At 48.8% G+C, this 20,067-nt stretch overlaps 9 protein-coding genes across 9 annotated transcripts; 6 read left to right on the top strand and 3 right to left on the bottom strand.

Annotated features, from left to right (window-relative positions):
- Positions 1-242: 242 nt before the first annotated feature.
- On the top strand, positions 243-1,014 carry FTJAE_9489 (uncharacterized protein; the record flags this gene model as incomplete). Its single annotated transcript, XM_037356414.1, has 3 exons — positions 243-346; positions 398-824; positions 892-1,014. 3 exons carry the CDS (start codon positions 243-245, stop codon positions 1,012-1,014), a joined length of 654 nt encoding a protein of 217 aa, XP_037203471.1.
- Positions 1,015-1,460: 446 nt separating this feature from the next.
- Positions 1,461-2,457, bottom strand: FTJAE_9488 (short chain dehydrogenase reductase family oxidoreductase; the record flags this gene model as incomplete). The annotated part of the gene is made up of 5 exons (XM_037356413.1): positions 1,461-1,498; positions 1,555-1,718; positions 1,770-2,014; positions 2,075-2,241; positions 2,307-2,457. The coding sequence occupies 5 exons, from the start codon at positions 2,455-2,457 to the stop codon at positions 1,461-1,463; spliced, it is 765 nt and encodes a 254-aa protein (XP_037203470.1).
- Positions 2,458-2,936: 479 nt separating this feature from the next.
- Positions 2,937-3,890, top strand: FTJAE_9487 (FOX2-hydratase-dehydrogenase-epimerase peroxisomal; the record flags this gene model as incomplete). The annotated part of the gene is made up of 1 exon (XM_037356412.1): positions 2,937-3,890. The coding sequence occupies one exon, from the start codon at positions 2,937-2,939 to the stop codon at positions 3,888-3,890; it is 954 nt and encodes a 317-aa protein (XP_037203469.1).
- A 555-nt stretch (positions 3,891-4,445) lies between these two features.
- FTJAE_9486 (uncharacterized protein) lies at positions 4,446-4,922 on the top strand (the record flags this gene model as incomplete). Its single annotated transcript, XM_037356411.1, has 1 exon — positions 4,446-4,922. One exon carries the CDS (start codon positions 4,446-4,448, stop codon positions 4,920-4,922), a length of 477 nt encoding a protein of 158 aa, XP_037203468.1.
- A 354-nt stretch (positions 4,923-5,276) lies between these two features.
- FTJAE_9485 (alcohol dehydrogenase I-ADH1) lies at positions 5,277-6,326 on the bottom strand (the record flags this gene model as incomplete). The annotated part of the gene is made up of 1 exon (XM_037356410.1): positions 5,277-6,326. One exon carries the CDS (start codon positions 6,324-6,326, stop codon positions 5,277-5,279), a length of 1,050 nt encoding a protein of 349 aa, XP_037203467.1.
- Positions 6,327-6,797: 471 nt separating this feature from the next.
- On the top strand, positions 6,798-8,710 carry FTJAE_9484 (trichothecene efflux pump; the record flags this gene model as incomplete). The annotated part of the gene is made up of 3 exons (XM_037356409.1): positions 6,798-7,440; positions 7,500-8,207; positions 8,271-8,710. The coding sequence occupies 3 exons, from the start codon at positions 6,798-6,800 to the stop codon at positions 8,708-8,710; spliced, it is 1,791 nt and encodes a 596-aa protein (XP_037203466.1).
- A 935-nt stretch (positions 8,711-9,645) lies between these two features.
- Positions 9,646-10,616, top strand: FTJAE_9483 (levodione reductase; the record flags this gene model as incomplete). Its single annotated transcript, XM_037356408.1, has 2 exons — positions 9,646-9,956; positions 10,010-10,616. 2 exons carry the CDS (start codon positions 9,646-9,648, stop codon positions 10,614-10,616), a joined length of 918 nt encoding a protein of 305 aa, XP_037203465.1.
- A 5,529-nt stretch (positions 10,617-16,145) lies between these two features.
- FTJAE_9481 (phenol 2-monooxygenase) lies at positions 16,146-18,242 on the bottom strand (the record flags this gene model as incomplete). Its single annotated transcript, XM_037356407.1, has 5 exons — positions 16,146-17,010; positions 17,066-17,682; positions 17,739-17,884; positions 17,938-18,018; positions 18,065-18,242. The coding sequence occupies 5 exons, from the start codon at positions 18,240-18,242 to the stop codon at positions 16,146-16,148; spliced, it is 1,887 nt and encodes a 628-aa protein (XP_037203464.1).
- A 568-nt stretch (positions 18,243-18,810) lies between these two features.
- Positions 18,811-19,981, top strand: FTJAE_9480 (2 3-dihydroxybiphenyl-1 2-dioxygenase; the record flags this gene model as incomplete). The annotated part of the gene is made up of 5 exons (XM_037356406.1): positions 18,811-19,233; positions 19,293-19,382; positions 19,494-19,738; positions 19,787-19,896; positions 19,950-19,981. The coding sequence occupies 5 exons, from the start codon at positions 18,811-18,813 to the stop codon at positions 19,979-19,981; spliced, it is 900 nt and encodes a 299-aa protein (XP_037203463.1).
- Positions 19,982-20,067: the final 86 nt, after the last annotated feature.

Below are 20,067 nucleotides of genomic sequence, written 5' to 3'. Positions count from 1 at the left end.
CTGTATGTTCGTGATGGCATGTAGATGAGCGGCGTATTATCGGTGCACCGACACTGAGCAAGATGCTACGCCAGAACGCTGTCAACGGACGCACTAATTTCGGTGGATGCACCATCTGCACAGCATCGATCTCTCACCGAGAAAAATAACTTTGGTTAAAGTAATCGCCGACTTTCTCCTCAAATTTCTAATACTCATTGCTTGTAGTTCATACTCAATACTGATCCTCTGTACTCAGCGCAATGCCGACCTCCCAAGCTCTCCAATTAATTGTTATTCCGCATCGACCAGCGGCCAATGCTGAAATCGAGCGAGATCTTGCGCCGGCTATTTCAATACTCAAAAGGTGAGTCCGAACCATCAACCACTCGACATGACTAACATACATACTTCTTAGGGCGTCTGGCCTAAAGTCCTTCTGGAGCGGCAGAAAATTCGAAGATCGATATACAAAAGTATATCTAGCTCTGTGGGATAATCTAGAGTCATCCCATTCATTCTTCACAAGCTCTGAGTATGAAAAGTTCCATAGCGTCATTCAACCAGCTCTGAATGGGCGCAAAGTCACATGGACATCTCACGCACTCATGGATCACTCACCGCTCAGTGACCATCAACACCTCTCAGATACTCTCAAATCGCCTGCTATGGAGGTCGCATTGACGAAAGTGGTTGAAGGTGGTGTCTCGGGTTACTACTCACAGTTCAACAAGGTGGTTACCCGTGTGCTGGACGAGGAAGATGGGTGTAAGGGCTACTTTATCAGTCCTCTAATTGAGAATCCTGAGGATCAACTGTTATTGATCAATTGGGACTCTGTAGATGTGAGTAGAGACACTTAAGCCCAACTGGTTATTGCTGGGTTGAAGGAACATACTGACTGAATGACAGGCTCATCATGAAATTTTCGAGAAACGGCCTGGATTTAGGGAGTGTATAGATGCCCTGAAGGACTACTATAAAGAGTTTGTCGTACCGTGGCACATTGTTGATATTAAAGAAGAGGATTTGTAGCGATAGACTGCCCTATGCTTCTCGAAGTTTATTATAACGATTTACATGCGTATCCTTGTTTCCTTCAATAGATTGGTAGCATGGCCTGGATACTGTCGACTGATCATGGATCGATGGTACGTCAGTCTGTGTATGGAGTTCCCGTGATAGCCGTACAAAGCCGCTCTCAAGACATCTATGATATAGTCCTACACATTGAATGCCGTCCACGGCCAAAGGTATCCAGTACGTACTGCGTCCTCTAAACCTAGGCTCACTTACCCCAACATTTTTATTAGTCATGGTTAAGGTCCTGAGGTTTCTATGGAGTTGAGCTAGTGGCATCAACTAAGTAGCGAGGCTCGAATAGAAGCTTTAGGTATTACTTCAATGGCATATCAATTCGTTGCTAATCATTGTTCAGCTAGCTATCTCTTCCCTACTGCTAGGTCCCCATTATTCACTCATCAGCAGGCAGCATACCCTCCATCCACAGTCCATTGTGCTAAGAAAGAGTGTCAAATTGCTGTCACGTATTGAAAATAGGAGGACAATACTTACCACCAGTGACATATGACGCATCATCGCTCAACAAAAAACACAGAACCTTAGCCACCTCGTCAGGTTTGCCCATACGACCAAGGCATGTCAACTTGCTGATCTTCTCCGAGTCAAACAACCCCTTCGCTTCACCCGCCTCAAACATCTCAGTTCGGATCGGTCCACTAATATCTCTGTTAGTATGCGGCGAGGTTTCTCAGAAGAGGGTAAAGTACGGGAGAAGAGAGTTGATGCGAATACCCTCAGTGCCAAACTCGCCAGCAACAGACGATGTAAGGCCGATGACTCCAAACTTGCTCGATGAATAAGCTGCATTGTGAGGGAAGCCTCTAAGACCGGAGGTGCTGGAGATGTTGACGATGGCTCCTCCTGGACGAGGGAGATGCGGAATCTGGGCTCTCATGCACCACATGACGCCTTTGAGATTAACATCCATCATTCGATCCCAGTCAGACTCTTCCTGTTGCGATATTGATCAGTATTCATGACTGCAATGGTAGAAGGTTGTGTCATAGCATACAATTGTCGCGCAAGTTGTACTGCCTTCTCCCCCTGCGATACCAGCAATGTTGGCGGCTCCATCGAGACGTCCGAACTCAGCAACGGTGCTGTCAATCCAATTCTGGACCTGTTGCTGGCTCCGGACGTCAACTGTTGAAGCTATGACTTTGGTACCTGCCTGTGAGCCTGTAGTACGCGCTCAGAGGTGAGTATAGAAAAGAGATCTGGGGTATTAGGACGCTGATGCTCACATAATTCCTTTGTTTTGTTGAGACCATCGACGTTGACATCGCAAATGGCCAGTCCTCCAGCCCCAAGTTCCGCTAGGCGGACTGCAGAAGCACGTCCAATGCCCGACGCTGCACCAGTAATTGCATATACTCTTCCTTTGATACCAGACATTTTCGTGACGTGTGCAAGGGAGAATTCTGATTAGATACTACTAATTATGAGGATGAAAATGCCGAGCATATGAGCTACCTATACTTCCATCTCGCATTGATGAGCTGTGACGCCGCTGGGGTCAGCTGGCTCCAGTGGTCCGGCGCCGCTAGCGTGCTCGGTTACAGTGGTCACCTTGGAATCGAGGCGCCTGGAGCAGAAGGGAATTCGGGCTAGGTTCGGCCTGACTCGGCGCACCATCTCATCAGTGAAATGTGGACTGGACTGACGATTGCTGTTCATCATGGGAAGAGAGGGGAGGAAAAGCCTGTAACATCTACGGTCAATTATCACCAACGCCTGCCGCTGATCGTCAATCTTGCCTTATAAGCCCATAGCCTCAAGGTCGTCCTAACGCCCTACTCTGTTGTCTTCAACGGTTTTAACAGCTCAATTACTTGGCCTCAACATATACTCAATATTCTACTCGCTCCCTCACAATGTCCGTCAAAGGTCGTGTTGCCATCGTCACTGGCGCAGGAGGAGGTCTTGGGCGTGAATACGCCCTCCTACTCGGAAAGCTAGGAGCCAAAGTCGTAGTGAACGACTACGGCGGTACCCTCGAAGGCCAAGCCGGAACCATCACAAGAGCCCAGTCAGTGGTAGATGAGATCAGAGCTGCTGGCGGCAGTGCTATAGCCGACGGACACGACGTCTCTGTTCAGACCCAAGCTCAAGCCATCGTCGCCGATTGCATCGCTGAGTACGGCCGTGTTGACATCCTGGTCAATAATGCCGGTATTTCTGGAAAGCCAAGTTCTCACGCAGCGCTCGATGCACCGGCGTTCATGAGGGTTATTGAGATCGGTGTCCTAGGAACGCAGCTCATGACAAGTGCTGTCTGGTCTACGATGGAGAAGCAAGGACACGGTCGTATCGTCAACGTATCTTCAGATGCCATCATTGGATTCGGTGCGGGCGGCGACTGCGCGTATTCAGCTTCCAAAGGTGCAGTCTATGCCATCACACAAGATCTTGGACGATTTGCCCCATCATGCGGAATTAAGCTCAATGCCATTTTACCTTCGGGCGCTTCACGCATGGGAGATCTCTCAGAGGCGTCAAAGATGATCACTCAGACGTACTTCGAAACCAGCAAATGTGCGCCGTTACTTGTTGCCTTGTGTGCTGATGAGTGCCCTGTATCTGGGGTGTGTATCGCTACGGGTGCGGGGAGAGCTGCTCGTGTTGCACTGGCGACGTTCCCTGGACATACGAATGAAACAACAGCGGAAGGCTTTCTGGAGAATTGGAGTAAGGTCATGGGTGATGAGAAGGATGTTTACATTCCCAAGGATACGTTGGATCATGTACGGTACGGAGTCCGCTTGGCGTCTGGACTAGAGGTGCCTGAGTTGCCATCATTGGGCATTATACCAAGTACTAGCAAATAATCACCATAGCTAATTAACCTTGAAGCATGTCGCTACGACATCCAATTTCCCCATGACAAATAATTGCGATACTGATGAGGCCTATATGCCCTTGCCAACCTCAACCCAAAGCAAACAATTTCTCGCTCAGGCGTTAGATCAGTCTTCCAATAGAGCGCGTGATGTAAGAATCAGCTGTCTGGTCTACCAACTGAAAATACCACTCTCACTCCTTCAATTCATCAAGAAGTTCCAACTTTGGGAGATTGATGATTCTCAATTGCCAGACAAAAGCACTCGACACCTTCGGTAGCCTCATGACAGCATCCAAGAACCCAATTCTCGAGCCGAAGCTGGACCGTCCGAACTCCATCCGCTAATAACCCCTCATTTCTTTTCTCCCACTAACCCTTCAGGCACCATCCTCATGTTCTAGGCGGGGTAGCAGCATTGGAGCCTCTATTTATGCTTCTTCGTAACGATGCTGTCTAAGACTACTCAAGCTGCGAGTCGCACAGACAGATAAACTTGCAACCACTTTCATTCTCAACCACCATCCCAAAGGACAAATAAATCATGACTTCAAACAGCACGCCCAGCTTAGAAGCACTTCTCCAGCGCCTCCAACTGCTAGAAGACAAAGACGCACTAGCAACCCTCCTCAACCGCTACTGCAACACAGCAGACGACCACAAATGGGACGACTTTGCCGACTGCTTCATCCCCAACGGTGTTCTCGGTTTCGAGAGCTGGGGCGATGTCGTGGGCGTTGAAAACATCGCCGCTGCTGCTCGCGGCGCAGAAGACAGATTCCAAGGCCTGCAGCATTCCATGAGTAATCTACAGTTCACTGTTGATGGAGACACGGCGGAGGGAAGATGTTATCTCTGGTTCTCTGCGACGATGGATACGAGCAAGCCGCATGAGTACCATGCTTTTGGAGGACATTATCGGTTCAAGTTTCAGAGGACGGATAAGGGATGGAAGATTGCGAGAATGCAGCTTAAGAAGATTTGGGCGCAGAATGAGGATACTGAGCGTGTATTTGGATAGGCCTAGTCAGGAAGAGGACAAGTTTGAAGGATGTTGATTCATCATTTGGCTCTCTATCTCAATTCTCATTTCCTTTGTCCCTTATGTTCTTTTAGTAAGGATCAAAGTGATTCTAATGATTCACTGTCAAATTTTCTGACATCTCAACGAGGTCTATCGAGCGGACTGAAAAGCTTCGTTTCGATAGCCAGCTCAGCACTTAAGCGGTATGCATGATCAGCCTGGTACCTTTCACACGAAGGCTTCACAAAGTTCTCCCAGCATTGAACTTCTCATTCAACGGCAATAACACGTGTAAAAGTAAGATTTCTGCTTCTGTTTATAACTCATATTTCTCATCTATGCCCAAGTCTCTCAGTCCATAACAATAACAGCACGACCCTTGAGCTTCCCATCCCGTAACTGCTGATACGCCTTCGGAATCTCATCAAATCCGAACCTATCAACCTCAATCCTTAGCTTACCCTCCTTCGCCAGCTGACACACCTCCCGCAAATCCTGTCGTGTACTTCCAAGGGACAGTGAGAACTTGGCACTAGTCGCCATCAAGTTCCATCCTAAACGCACAGATCCACCTTGCATACCAGGGACAGAGACGAATCCCTGGGGTCGGACAACACTCACTGCTAGCTGCAAGGTTGCGTCGCTTCCAACAAAGTCAACCACGCCGTCGACACCCCGATTTGAGGTAATGCGATTGATCTCGGCCTTTGATCCTGCATCGGAAAGGATAGCTTCGTCTGCTCCCAAATCCTTGGCGAGGGTCAGTCTCTCTTGTGAGTTGTCGGCAGCAATGATGCGAGCAGAAGTGAGAAGTCGAAGGAATTGCACAGCGTATGACCCAAGACCACCAATGCCAATGACCAGGAGATATTGTCCAGGGCGTGCATTTCTGAGAATATCCTTGCAGCTAGCATACGCAGTCACACCCGCGTCAGTGAGAGGAGCGTACATCACCGGATCCTCGTCACCGATAGATACAAGCTCAGTACGAGGTACAACAAGGTACTCAGCCAAACCACCATCAAAGCCACAGCCCCTAGTCATTCCAATGGCGCCTCGCTTAAAGTACTCGCAGTGCTGCTCAACCCCAGCCTCGCAGAAAGTACAGAACCCACAGTGGCGCATGTGATGTACAACGACGCTCTCTCCCTTGGACAGGTCGGTCACCGAGGATCCGAGAGCTTCAACGACGCCAGAGGTTTCGTGACCGAGAATGTAATTTGCCTCTATGGCGGAGGCGTATGGATCGCTACCAGGTGGACTGTCCATCATGTCGAGGTCTGAGCGGCAGAGACCAACCGCTTTGACGCGAATGAGAACATCAGTAGGCCCCGGAATTGGCTTTGGTGAGTCGACGTATTGGCCTTCTTGTCCCCAGGCGACTAGTTTGTAAGATTTCATGGTGTCTTGAAAGTTGGGCTGCGAATGCTCAGACAGGATGGTTCGCGCTGTGAGACGTACTGGAGCTTGTTTTAGGATCGGTAATGAAGTGCAGGGGTAATAGGAGATTAGATCGTCGGCTTGGGGGAGTTGTGTCTCTTGACTAGCGCCTTGCTTGGTGTAGGATATGAATTCGGCCGATCTACAGGTAGTCTCGTGGCCACTTCGGTATAACATATTCCCCACGGACAGACTCAGCATCGGACGAACTTGCACGCGCTTTAATCTATAGTGCCGCTGTAATGTAGATCATTATAGCGTCCCGGTTGCCGTGAGATCTTGCGGGGTAAAAGGGATGATATTCTATATGCCGGCTGTGGAGTATAACAATGCCCCTTATGGCCTGATTACAATCTCCACCGATGCTGTTTGCCATCGACTTGCCAAGCCCCCTTTGATCTAACTATCTTTTACCACTTCAAACTCTTCATCATGACGAAACAAGAAGCATCACCAGACGAGATCTTACCAGGTCACAACGACCAGGACATTTCCCCCTCAAACGAAGATGAACTTCGTTCCAAGATCTTAACCGCTGAGCGCTCAACTCTCCCAGAGGGTTACTTCCTCAGCCGTGAGTTCGTCGGAACGTTCGGCGGTATCGCCTTCAGTCTTGCAGCGACATACTTTGCTTTCCAGGCTGGTGCCGGCGCCCTCATCAACATTAACCAGCACATCGGCCCCAGTGAGAACTACTACCTGTTCTCAATTGTCTGGACGGTCTCTCAACCCATTTCCATGCTCTTGTTTGGCCGTCTCTCTGATATGTTCGGTCGTCGAAACCTTGCTCTTGGTGCCAACATCCTTGGAATAATCGGTGGTATTATCGCTGCTACTTCGCAGAGCATCAACCAACTCATCGCTGCCAACGTTCTCTTGGGCCTTGCTTCGGGTATTCCGGGTTCATACCCTCTTTTGACGGGAGAGCTTATGACGAACAAGCTCAAATTTCTTGGTACTATTGTTGTTGTAGTACCTAACATCATCGCTACTGGGTTCGGTCCGTATCTTGGCCTTCGACTTAGCATTCTTAGTTCGTGGAGATGGATCTTTTACATCTATATCATCTTGATGGGTATGTCTGCCAGCTTTACACCACCAATGGATGATTGGAAGTATGCTAATATCTCACAGTAATCGGTACTACCCTCTGGTACTTCTTCTACCACCCTCCTTCGTTCGTCCAACTTCACGGAACCAGCATCAGCCGCAAAGCCGAGCTTGCAACAATCGACTGGCTCGGCACTTTCCTTCTTGTCTCGGGTCTCGTTCTATTCCTTCTTGGAATCGCCTGGGGCGGTCAACCGTACAAATGGACTTCCGGTCGAGTCCTTGGTCTCCTGATTCCTGGTGCAGTTCTGTCCATCTCATTCGTGCTCTATGAGGTATTTGGCAACCCTGCCAAGCCAATTGTCCCCATGAAATTCTTCAAGGATGTCCGAGGCTACACATGCGTCGTCATCATCTCCGCCATCACTGGCTGCCTCCAAACGGCCCTGTTCATCTTGTGGCCTTCGCAGGTTGCATACATCTTCGGAAGCACCACTAATGGATGGGAGGAGACGGCTTGGATGTCAAGTGTTGTGAACTTTGCCGCTTGGTCTGGTATCATCATCGTCGGGCCTCTCTTCCACGTCATCAAGCATTTGCGTCTACAGCTCGTTGTCGGATCTGCCTGGATGACAGCCTTCCTGGGCGCCATGTCTACCATCACTTACTCCAACAAAGGATCGGCTATTGCTTTTGCCTTTCTCAGCACTTTTCCCATCGGATGGGGAGAAGTGATGACCATGTTGATGGTTCAGTACATTGTTCCCGAACAAGATCTGGGTGTCGCCTTTGGTAAGTAACCAGATCCATCTCAAACCCTCCTTTTTCTCATGACTAATGATGTTTCTCCGATAGCTGTCGTCTCCTCAGTGCGTACCATCATGGGCTCCATCTTCGCCGCTGTCTTTGTTGCCATCTACAGCAACAAGCTCCCAGGCTACATGGCCAGCATTGTAGTGCCAGCGCTACAAGAGACATCTCTTTCTGCAGAAGCTATCAGTGAAGTATTGGCAACAGCACCCACCGCGAGTCAGGCAGCACTCTCCGCTATCAAAGGTGTCACTCCCGAGATCTTGCGTATCATCAATGCCAAGGTTGCCGATGCTTACGGTCACTCGTACGCCTTTGTTTATTACACCGCTGCTGCACTTGGAGCTGTATGCCTCCTTGCGGCGTTATGTCTGCGCGACTTTGATGTCTATCTCACTGATCACGTTGCCCGAATGGTGTATAAGAAGGAGGAGACTAAGGAGGACTCACTTGCGAAGCATATTGAGCACCGTGAGGGTGCTTGAATCGCTTATGAGGGTCGTTCCGTTGAGAATTCTTAGTCTTCAGTAAACGGTTCAGTTTGGTGGATACTTAGGTGGCGTGAAAGTTTTGGTCTGGTGTGAGAAATGGTTTCACTTTAACTTTCAATGGAAATAAGTCTAATAACATCGCTTTTTACCATTATGAGCTCGGATTGTCTGCAGACATAGCTTGTGATATCGAGATATAGTAGTCTTATCAAGGGACCAGGTCATAACTCTACTTAGAAAGTTAAACGAAGTTATGGATACCTTCTTTACTAAATATAGCAGTGTGTTATCCCTGGAGGCTGATTGGTTATGATCAAGGGTCCGCAGCGTTATCTTATCTTATCTTATCTTATCGAGGGTTTTACTGTATCTTAAGCGTACGAAACAGGGCCAACTAAAGATTCTCGCGTTGCTTTACTAATATTCCTTAGATTCAAACTCTCTTGTTATTCCACTAAACTCCTAAATGCCAATAGGTAGTTCCTTGATCATTTAGCTAATTACTATAATTTCTCCTCCTGCAGTACATTTTACAGAAAGATCCATTAAGTCAGTAACAAATGCAGATTTCAATCATTATGTTGACATGCTAGAAAATATCTTGCTAGACTACCCTACAGAAACGCGGCTGGGATCCGACTTCTCGCTACCCCTCTTTTCAGAACGCGCTAACTTATAGGGGTCGCATCCACTGTTACCGAAGTTCTAGGGTTCTTGGGCAGGGAACATCTTCGGTTTGGGTTTACAAGCAATGATACGCTAAAGATACTGCGAGGATACAGCGCAAAGGCGCCCGTGAAATATGGTCCCTGTACTCCGTAGTGAGACAACACACAGCCGCATGAGCTACAAAAGTAAATATGCTGTAAAATTCCTTTCTGACACCAATAGTGGTCCCTTATATCAAAATCTGATTGTTTATCTCCAATATGCTCAACATTTCGCTCCAAGGACAAGTCGGCATTGTCACGGGTGCCGGTTCCGCTTATGGAATCGGACGGTCCATGGTTATAGCCGCTGCACAGGCTGGGGCAGCTGCAGTCTACGCGTGCGATCTCAACCTTAGCTACATGGATGATCTCAAGAACGAGGTAAAAGAGATGGGACATGATACTATTATTGAGGGGCACTTTCTGGATGTCTCAAATGAGGAGCAGACTGTGGCGCTATTGAGAAATGTTCTCAAGACCCATGGTCGTGTCGACTTCTTTTTCGCCAATGCTGGGTATGCCGTCTACCGGTGAGTATTCCATCCAAACTGTGACACGAGGACCTTTGACTAATAAGCTCTAGGCCACTACAAGATCTGAGCGTGGATCACTTCAATCGCGCTGTAGACGTGATGCAGCGCGGTTGTTTTCTGGCTCTCAAGTACGGATCCCAGGCCATGAGCGTCACATCCCCAGAAAAGACCGAGGCCAAGGGCAACATCATCATCACCTCATCCTGCGCAGCCTTCGCAGGCGCCTACGCCGACACAGCGTACACAGCAGTCAAAAATGCGTGCAACGGCTTAGTTGAGAGTGGATCAGTCCAACTGTCAGCGAGCAACATCCGCGTCAACGGCATCGCACCAGGGTGCACCAACTCCAGCATCTTGACGAGCTCAACGCTTTCCGAGAAGGGCGATCAGTATACTACTTCAGCTACCAAAGAAGAGATTGCGGCGACTCACGCCAAGTTCTTTGAGCGTGGTGGGTTATATAAGCAGAAGGAGAAGTTTTATAACCGTGCGGCGGATCCGTCTGAGATTGCGAATCTGGCGTGCTTCTTGGCTTCTGATCTGGCGCTGGCGATAAACGGGCAGATTATTCTTGCTGATAGTGGAAAAACTACAGCTGCGACGGGAGAGGGTTTCACGGGAGCTGTGAACCCGGTTCCAGCATTGTCGATGGCTTGAATGTGAGATTGATGGATGGATCAATACGGATCAAGACGTCATGCAGCATATAGCTTTCCTGTTCAATACTAAGACAATGATAATATGTTTGCGCCGCACAAAAGGAAGTGAAGTACGGTGATCTATTGTTCTCTTCACCTTCCTAAAGATGGACAACGAAGCCTAGGTTTGGTGGAACCCAAGAGGAGGAGTATCTCACAATAGCCGCAAAGCTCAAGAATTAAGGTGAACTTGTGTCAACAGAGATGAACCAACACTTTTCCCACTCTGATCCAGCATCATCATATATTCGTACCTCTGAATTTCGGTCCACCGTCATTATGGCGGCTGTTCAAGTGGATCAGAGCGTATACTGACCTTTCCTCAGTAACGAAGTCAATAGCATGTTGTAAGAACCATGACCCCTAACTGATGCTCCTTTTTCCAAGAGAGGCAAGAATGAAAGGTGACCCATAGCTGTTGCTCAAGTCATTAGCCCGAGAATCTCCCTTAGGACGATGGAAAATGTCCGCGCTGCCCTACAAGCTTGCATATGTCCGGTCCCCCGAAGATGGTCCGCATCGGCGTCATAATGATACCTGGTCTCTTTTATATACAATCCTTTGTGTATAGAACTTACAAAGGCATGGGACACAGCATCTGAACCTTATATTTCATTTAAACATGTCAGCCAACTGGACTCACCTTATTCGTTTCGTTGCTGAAGAGGACGGACAAGTCCATCTAGGACAGGTCGACCATGCAACTTGGCCTGATGTCGGCATTTCTTTTGAGAAGGGGGAGAAGATACAGGCAAAGCTCATACAAGGATGTGTCTTTGATGGTGTTGTGACGGAAAGTCTCTTGACAGTCAAGGAAGTGAGTCTGAACTGAGCAAGTAAATTTATTGTAATGTCCAAACTGACGTCTTCAGCTCCTTGCTCCGTTGACGATGGACCAAATCCCTATCATCCGATGTATGGGACTCAACTACCGCGATCACGCCAAAGAAGCCAATATGCCTATCCCCGATGTCCCAGTGCTATTTATCAAGCCACGAACTGCGCTCAATGGGCCTTACCCCGCTAAAGTCAACGTCCCCAAGATCGCGCAGGATGGTACGAGCGACTACGAAGCAGAGCTGTCCTTCGTCATCTCCAAAACCGGTCGTGACATCCCTCGAGAGAAAGCCCTCGACTACGTTTTGGGATACACTGCCAGTAATGACATTAGCGCACGGGCTCAACAGTTCAAGAATAGTCAGTGGTGCTTCTCTAAAGGTCTGGATGGCTCTTGTCCGATTGGACCGGTCCTGGTTTCACCCTCGGCTGTTGGTGACCCGCACAGCCTTGGTATTACAGCCACGTTGAACGGCGAGACTGTACAAAGTTCCAACACCAGGTAAGCCAACAAAAAAAAAGTAGATGCAGACCGGATCAGCTAACGTTCTGTTAGGGAGATGATCTTTGATGTTGCAAGCATCATATCCTTCTTGTCCCAGGGCACGACTTTGGAACGAGGTACTATCATCATGACGGGCACAGGCCCTGGAATTGGTGCGATGAGGAGTCCTCCCCTCTCGCTTAAGGATGGCGATGATGTGCGGGTCTACGTGGATGGGATTGGAACTTTGATCAACAAGGTTTGGTACGAAAAATAGTGGCAGTGGACAGGATTCAAGTAGGCTAGTACGCTAGATTAGACAGTCTGCGGCTTTACCTCCGCATCAGCATTGGCGAATCATGTTTCTGTTATAGATAATACACGTCTGGTGGTGCATTTCTCGAGTCCATAGCGCTTGTCTATGTCATAATGAGAGAGTCAGGAGAAGCTGATAGATGCACCGAAGATGGTCCGTCTGATTGCCTTAGCGTGCAGCCTAGTTCCAGGCCAAGAGGGACCAAGATGCAAATCTGTTCTTGGAGCGGGGTTATCGATACAGCGTTCTTATGTTTGTGTAAAAGCACGAGGCTGAGTAGGAGCAGTATTTGCGCATAGAAGAGGAGACCTTGGAAGGGATTGCTGTTGAGTTTCAACACTGCCAGCCACTATCACAAGGGATAAAGAGCTGCAGAACGTATAGCAGAGTCAGGTAAAGCAAGGTTGGCTACCGCAATACCGGGAGTTACTGAAGTAGACTACGCTAACTTTTAGCGTTGTCAACCCCGCGTGATGCATCATAGCTGTGGGGTCTGGGGTCCAAGTTAGCGTACCAAAACCTGGGGTAAAAGGTGCTGACCATCTTGTGAACGTGAACCCCATCCCATTGTTGACAATTATCTTTTTCTTTTTGAAAAGGACCGAGATCTATACCACCATACCAAAGCTGCCCTCTTATTTACCATGTGGCAGAATAACTCACAGAACAAGGATACTAAACGGACGGCGGATGTTGCCTGTCACTCGTGTCGAAAGTACGTCTCTTGTCGCAAGTTAGAGGACTCAAGACTGACAAATTTACCCTTTGAAACAGACGCAAAGTCAAGTGGTTCGTTGATTTCCTCCCTTGCCCATGTGATCATCTTACTTATGTATTTGTACAGCGACCGCGAGCAACCATGCTGCCAAGTCTGTATCGAGACAGGGCAATATTGCGAGTATCCAGAAAGAGTCCTCAAGCCAGGTCCAAAGATCGGTATGGACAACCTCATATACCTTGAAATTAGACAACACAAGCTTACCGATTCAAGGCTCACTTCAACGTCGTGGACGAAGATATAGAGATCGTTGCCAATCCAAGACCACGGACCAACAGAACAGAAGCAACGAGTCCGCATCCCCCACAGATCAAAACGGGGCAGACAGATCCATTGTAGTCGATGTGAGCCAAAATGAGCGCCGACAAAGCTTTGCGAGCAGTTCGTCGCGACGCAAATCAGATGCTCAAGATCAAAACGCGGGCCACAAGTCGTCAAAGCTGAACATTCATGATCTTTCGTTCATCTTGCATCCTTCTCATGAAGTCACGACGCCTGATGAAGAGCCGCCGACGGCCATGTCGGTCGAGTCTGCTGATGTTGATAACCATAGATTGTTTCAATCGGCGTGTCAATGTCTTGGACTGTCGAAGCAATCAGTGGAAAAGATGTATGTTAATACTCCGCTCTCTTTATCACATACTAACATGCTGGCATTCTAGGGTGCGGATTTATTTCGACAACATGGTTGCCATTAACCTCTTTCATGAACCAACATTTACCCAAACTCTACATTCCATCACTTCAGAATCTCATCTCATAGCACTGTTGGCTGCTATATGCGCATATTCTGTACGCTTCGTTCCATTTGAAGCCGACCCGGAACTTAAACAAGAATTATCATGGGGTCACACCGACCAGAAATCGCCCACAACGTTCCTCAACCTTTCGTCACAGCAGATCGACAAGGCCCTGAATGAGTGCACTGATGATCCCCCGCCACTTTGCGTTCTGCAAGCCCTGATCGTTACGACCCATTGTCAGCTGACTCAGGGCGTTCGAGGGAGAGCATGGCGTGCGCTGGGAACATGCGTCAGATTAGCATACGAACTGAATCTCCACCTGCTGGATTCGAGGTATGCTGTTGAGAAGTATGATCACAATACTCACCGCTGGTGCGAAGATGAGGAAAAGCGTCGTGCTTGGTGGGCAATATGGGAGATGGATGTGTTTGCGAGCACTATTCGTCGCACACCGACTGCCATAAGCTGGTCTCAGATGGAAGTGTTACTTCCTGCGCCTGATGCAAATTGGTACCAGGATACCCCTGTGGGGAGCTGCTTCCTCGAGCAGGAGCCAGGCCAGCGGTGGAAAGCTCTCCAAGAGAGTGGCAATGTCTCAGCAAAGGCTTGGTTCATTGTCATCAACTCTCTTATGAAGGATGCTCAAGTCATATCTTGCCCTCGAGGTGTACCCTCTGTTACAAGGCCGGGTCAGAGCTGGCAGCAGGCTTCAAAGGGTGAAGCAAGGCAGAGTATTTCTTACCAGGCTGAGAATAGCGAGGAGTCTCGGCAGAAGCTGGAGACCTTGGCGAACTCGGTATACTGTCTTGTTCGCGTGCTGCCTGAGAACCTTCGCTACCGCCAACAACATCTTTCATTCAGCCCTCGCTTGCCGGGCCAGGTTGAGTCATCTCGACAGCTACACTGCTCCATTTACAACATCTACGTCATGACACAGTTGGCGCGACTTATGATCCATCGATATGATGTCTTTGGTAGTCAAACTAAGCCTGCACAACCCCCAGCGATGAGTGCACCATGCAAACTGGGCTTCTCCTCTTTCCAGGAGCAGGAGAACCCTGCCCTGAGAGAATATTTCGAGTCAGCAGATAACGTGTTGTCGATAGTCAACAGGAGCTGCGAGGATCACATTCGTCACATTAATCCATTTCTGCCCAGCACGATCTGGCTGGCCGCTGCTGTTCAAATGGTTCGAAAGCAGTTCGGTGGTCCCTCAACTTACAACTCACTTATTAAGGCTCGCTTTGATGTTTTGTACCTTACGTACAAGCAATGCGTCAGCTTTTGGGGCATACAGACTGCGATGCAGCAGAATCTTGAGACGATCGAAGCGCAGCTGGAGGACTTTAATGGCAAGCCTACGAGGAGCTTCGCAGGCACGACGACACAGCCTGCATGGTCTGGTGTTAGCAATTCAGGGCAGAGATGGATACCGCCGTCGTTGGAAACGTCCAATGGAATGAAAGCCGCCTCGCAGTCCTCCAACGGCCAGAACGTCAGTCATCAAGCACAGTCACATGGTTAGTAGTCTTTCCTGGTCATTACTTGTTTATCTTGAAAGTCGATATAACTAATCTGACCCTCTAGAAATACAAAAGCCTCTTCCAACTGGCGATGTCGATAATAATGGCAACAAAGACATGCAGGCCTCAGACGCCCTGCCTAAGACTCCCCCTGAAAGTGATCATGGGGAGCAAGTCACGCGCAACACAATGCAAGGGTCTGATATGTCTCCCAAGGTAATGGGAATGACTCAGTCTATGGATCCCCTGAATGCCACGTTTTGTGCTGATGCGGATGGTTCCATGACAAGTATGCCCATGATGGACTTTATGCTCATGCCCCCACAACCAGGGGCCGAGATGCACGATATGGGAGATAGTACGATGATGGATGTGTGGAAGGATATGGAGCTTCCGAGCGATATTCGTGACTTATTATCTGGATTCTCGACCTATTGATAGCACTTAATGTTCTGCCATGATGAACATTCAGAGTTACATGAATAGCAGATTCTTTGTATAAGGAATTAGAACACGCTACTGCTGAAGATATTGCTCTTGAGTTGAGAAGACGTTTTAGTGCTAACACAGTAATTAGAATGAGACACTGGTCACGAGGACCAGCGTTAAGTAGGTCTTGTATACCGTAGTATCTGCGTATTAGGAGCGACTCCACGATTAACTACAGAACTTGGCCACGAGGAAACGATAAGGGTTTTGCTAACCCGGCAGCATGACAGTAGATGACGGTTGAACGTAACTCAATAGAGATATGAATGGTATATACAAGGACTAACGCAATCTAGCTTCCATGTGCGACCACGACAACTAGTCCTTGAAGCCAAGGACCGACTTCATCACGGAGGCCAACTTTTCGGAGCACCCTTCCGCATCGGGTAGAACACGAGGATATCTCCAGGCCACAAACCGATCAGGACGAACAAGAACAGCGCCAGAGTCCTCAACACCGCGCACCCGCTGCCAATCGAAGTAAAAGTCCTCCCACTGCTGACGGTAGCCAATAACATGTACATCCAGAGGAACACCCAACTTCTCGCTCACTTCTTTTGCTGCTTTCTGCCAACCTTCACCTCCGATGCCCGTAAAGAGGACGAACTTACCATGGCCTGCAAGATCAATGGTGGATACCGGCTCCGAGGGCACGGATGTATTCAACCAGACGTGGGGTAGTCTGCAGCCAGGATACGTGCTGGCGTCATAGTGCAAGATAGGGTCATCGGCTGCCTTGCCTGAAGGGGAGTACGGCGCCGGCTCATCAGCGTCATATATACCAGGTCCATTGTAGCGCTGTCCCATCTCAATTCCTAGTCCGTGGAACTCATGAGAAGTCTGGGTGATGACATCCCGGAAACGCCTTCGACGCTCTTCACCTTGTAACGACGCTGATGCGAGCTCGTCAACGATCTTCCTGCGGTCCTCCACTTTTTCGGGAAGCGCTCCCATGGCATCCCATACGTGGAAGTGATCGCGGAATGCATCATTGGCGCGTGTGATAATGGACTTGCCGACGGGTTGGCGTTCAGTGTTGTATGTATCCAGAAGCGCAGGTGATGCGATGCCTTTCTCAACGTATGCGACCTTCCATGCGAGGTTGAAGGCGTCTTGTATGCATGTGTTGGAGCCGAGACCGTTCATGGGCGGGTGTCTATGGACTGCGTCACCCAAGCAATGGCTACAGAGGAGATCAATCAAAGCTTTGGGTATGATAATGGGATAGATCAACTTACATGTTGCTACCGTCAGAGTACCGCTCTGCAACAATCTCGTTGATGAACCACTTGGAGACATTCAGGATCTCAGCTGGTGTATCATCTCCGATGAAGTCTCGTACCCTCTCCAGGTACTCTTCGTTGGTCGCTTGTATGTTAGGATCACAATCTCGGTTCGGAAACAAAATGAACATCCACTCATCCCAAGGCTTTACCATCCTGACAATACCCATCCAACCAAACTCGGGATGTTCCTTGTCAGGCTGCATAACCCAGTGAAGATTTCCCTTGCGATGCTTCACCAAATGAGACAGATCTGCTTTGACAAGAACATTTATCGCGAGACCTTGGCCCGGCTTGCGCTGTAGAGGCAGGTCAAGCTGCTTGACTACCTGGCTCTGCGCGCCGTCTGCTCCGAAGAGGTATTTGGTGTTGATCTTGTATTCGAGGTTGGAGAACTTGTCTTTCAGAGTTGCTATTATACGCCCGGTCTTTTCGTCCTTGGTGAATGATGTAAGAACTGTATCGAATCTGACTTGGAATTTGTTGTGCGTGGCGTGACGGATGAGGATTGGCTCGAGGAGGGTTTGAGGGATATCAGCTGGCTGGCATGGGCTTGCCATTTCGTAGTCACCCTAACGCCTGGCTATTAGTGACCAATCTCGGTGGCAGATTTTCAGTGCGGTCTTACCTTGCGTCTGGGATCGTTTCCCCAAGAATAAAGACGGGCATACTCCTCCCCAGCCATGCTGTGGCACCACCTAGTGTGCACCATGCAGTGACCCTTGGAAGAAACCTGCTCGACGTCTCGATCTAGGCCTATATCGCGGAGACACTCTGCATCCCTCAGTAAGCGTTATTTGGTAAGTACTTAGTCAGACTAGACCTACCCAGAGCGGCCATATTGGTGATATGAGCCCGAGGCGTGTTGGCTGTACCTGGCGCTGCACCAACCATCATCCCAGAGAGCCCTATATCCTATTAGAAACGCCATATCACGAGCTGCGGACTTTTTACCGTGAGATGAGAGAAAGCACGCAAGACTGGCTCCTGCTGGTCCGCATCCTACAATGAGATACTGGGTCTGGAAGATTCCGTCATCTGGCGTGGTAAATGTATGGTGCTCTTGACGGTGGTTGCCATTGAAGGATGTCAACGGTGGACTTGAACTGGGAGGTAAGCTGTGAGGTGCCATTGTAAGGCTAGAGTGTATAAGTCGGGATGGATTAATACGTTGTAACGCAGAAAGCGCGCCTGACTTCGTAGATACAAACCGCTTCTGGATGAGTCTTGACAACATTTGTTAATATGAGTAACGGCACAGTACTGGGATAACAACTTAAAGCACCAAGCTATATCATTCTCACAGAGTCCTATCACTTTCTTCACAGCTTGCATCATATCTCTTCCAAGTTTCGGCTCGGCTGCATCCTATTCGCTGTACCAAGGCTTTGTTCCCGAAGATAGTGCGAGCGCATGCCCCTGGAACAAATCTCCCTAAAAGATGGAGATCTGATATAGCGCCCGATAGAGCTAAGTATGTCAGTTACATTCGGTCTATTTTCGCTCTACATTACACATGGATCCTTTCTTGGCAAGGTCCCGTCTCCACGCCACCCAGAGACACATTCTGACAAGGTCGCATATTATGATAAGCTTTCCAAGTTTTCGAATGAGGCTCTATGAGCCGCCCATTCTTCGCAATTCATAGATTCTTAGTGCTTTTTATCTTTTTGCCCTTTTGAGACTTCTCATTCTTCACCATGACCTCCTCACCGACCAGGCGCATCCGGCTTGTGCGTCTCGCCCACGTGTACTACTCACATCGCGATATAGCGAAAGCTCACCAGTTTCTCAAAGACTTTGGCTTTGAAGAAACGGCCAACCATGGCAAAAAGACTTATTACCGGGGAACTGGCACTGAGCCTTTCGTTTACTGCGCTGTCGCAGGTGCAGAAGACTCCTTCGGCGGAGCGGCGTTCGTGGTCGAAAGCTTCGATGATCTGACTTATGCAGCGGATACACTACCGAATGCTACATCAGTCACCAAGATGGACAGTGAGCCTGGCGGTGGTTATAGAGTTACGTTCTACGATCCAGTGGATAAGTTTCCCTTTCACCTTGTCTACGGACAGAAGGAAGTAGAACCACTTCCCAAGTCTCTACCGGAGAGAGTACTCAATTTTGTAGGTGTTTTCCTCCGTGATGGCTGAAATGGATAGACCATACTGACATCGAATCGTAGCCAACAACCAAGAATCGCGCAGGGAATGAGTTTCAGAGATTCGAGAAGGGTCCTGCGCCTGTCCACAAAATGGGCCACTTTGGCATGGTCGTGACCAACTTTAAAAAGGCTTTCGAGTTCTATACTTCTAGATTCAACTTTAAGCCAAGCGATGCAAGTAGCCTACATCTTAGATGTCTCTCCTACTAACCATCGATACAGCTTGTCTACAACGATAGTGGTCAGGACATCACAACTTTCCTGCATCTCGATCGCGGAAAAGAGCTGGTAGACCATCACTGCTTTTTCTTCTTCGAGGGGCCAAAGAGTCATGTCCATCACTCATCATACGAGACGCATGATTTTGACACCCAACTTCTTGGACATCATTGGCTTCGTGAGAAGGGATATGAGAACTGCTGGGGAGTAGGGCGTCATGTCATGGGAAGCCAGATCTTTGACTACTGGTGAGTTTGCTTGTCACCTTTATTGCGCACATTTCCTAACTCCGTAAGGTTTGATACGTCGGGCTTCATCATGGAGCATTACGTTGATGGTGATCTGGTTGATGAGACATACCCGACAAACCGACAGAAGGCATCACCTGATAATCTGCATGTTTGGGGTAAGTTGCCTTATTCGTCTATGGAGTCTGGAACTAAGTTCAATACGTTATAGGCCCGGATGTCCCACCAACATTTCTGTCCTGAGCGGGAACCTTCTGCTTGTTGTGCCACGGAAGAACTTTTAAGAAGGTCGAGTATTATGGGATTGGGATAACAGAATTCTAGCTGGA

This window comes from Fusarium tjaetaba (genome assembly GCF_013396195.1).
Source record: "Fusarium tjaetaba strain NRRL 66243 chromosome Unknown NRRL66243_c0000215, whole genome shotgun sequence".
NCBI classification, from domain to species: domain Eukaryota; kingdom Fungi; phylum Ascomycota; class Sordariomycetes; order Hypocreales; family Nectriaceae; genus Fusarium; species Fusarium tjaetaba.
This window is presented reverse-complemented; position numbering and strand designations above follow the sequence as displayed.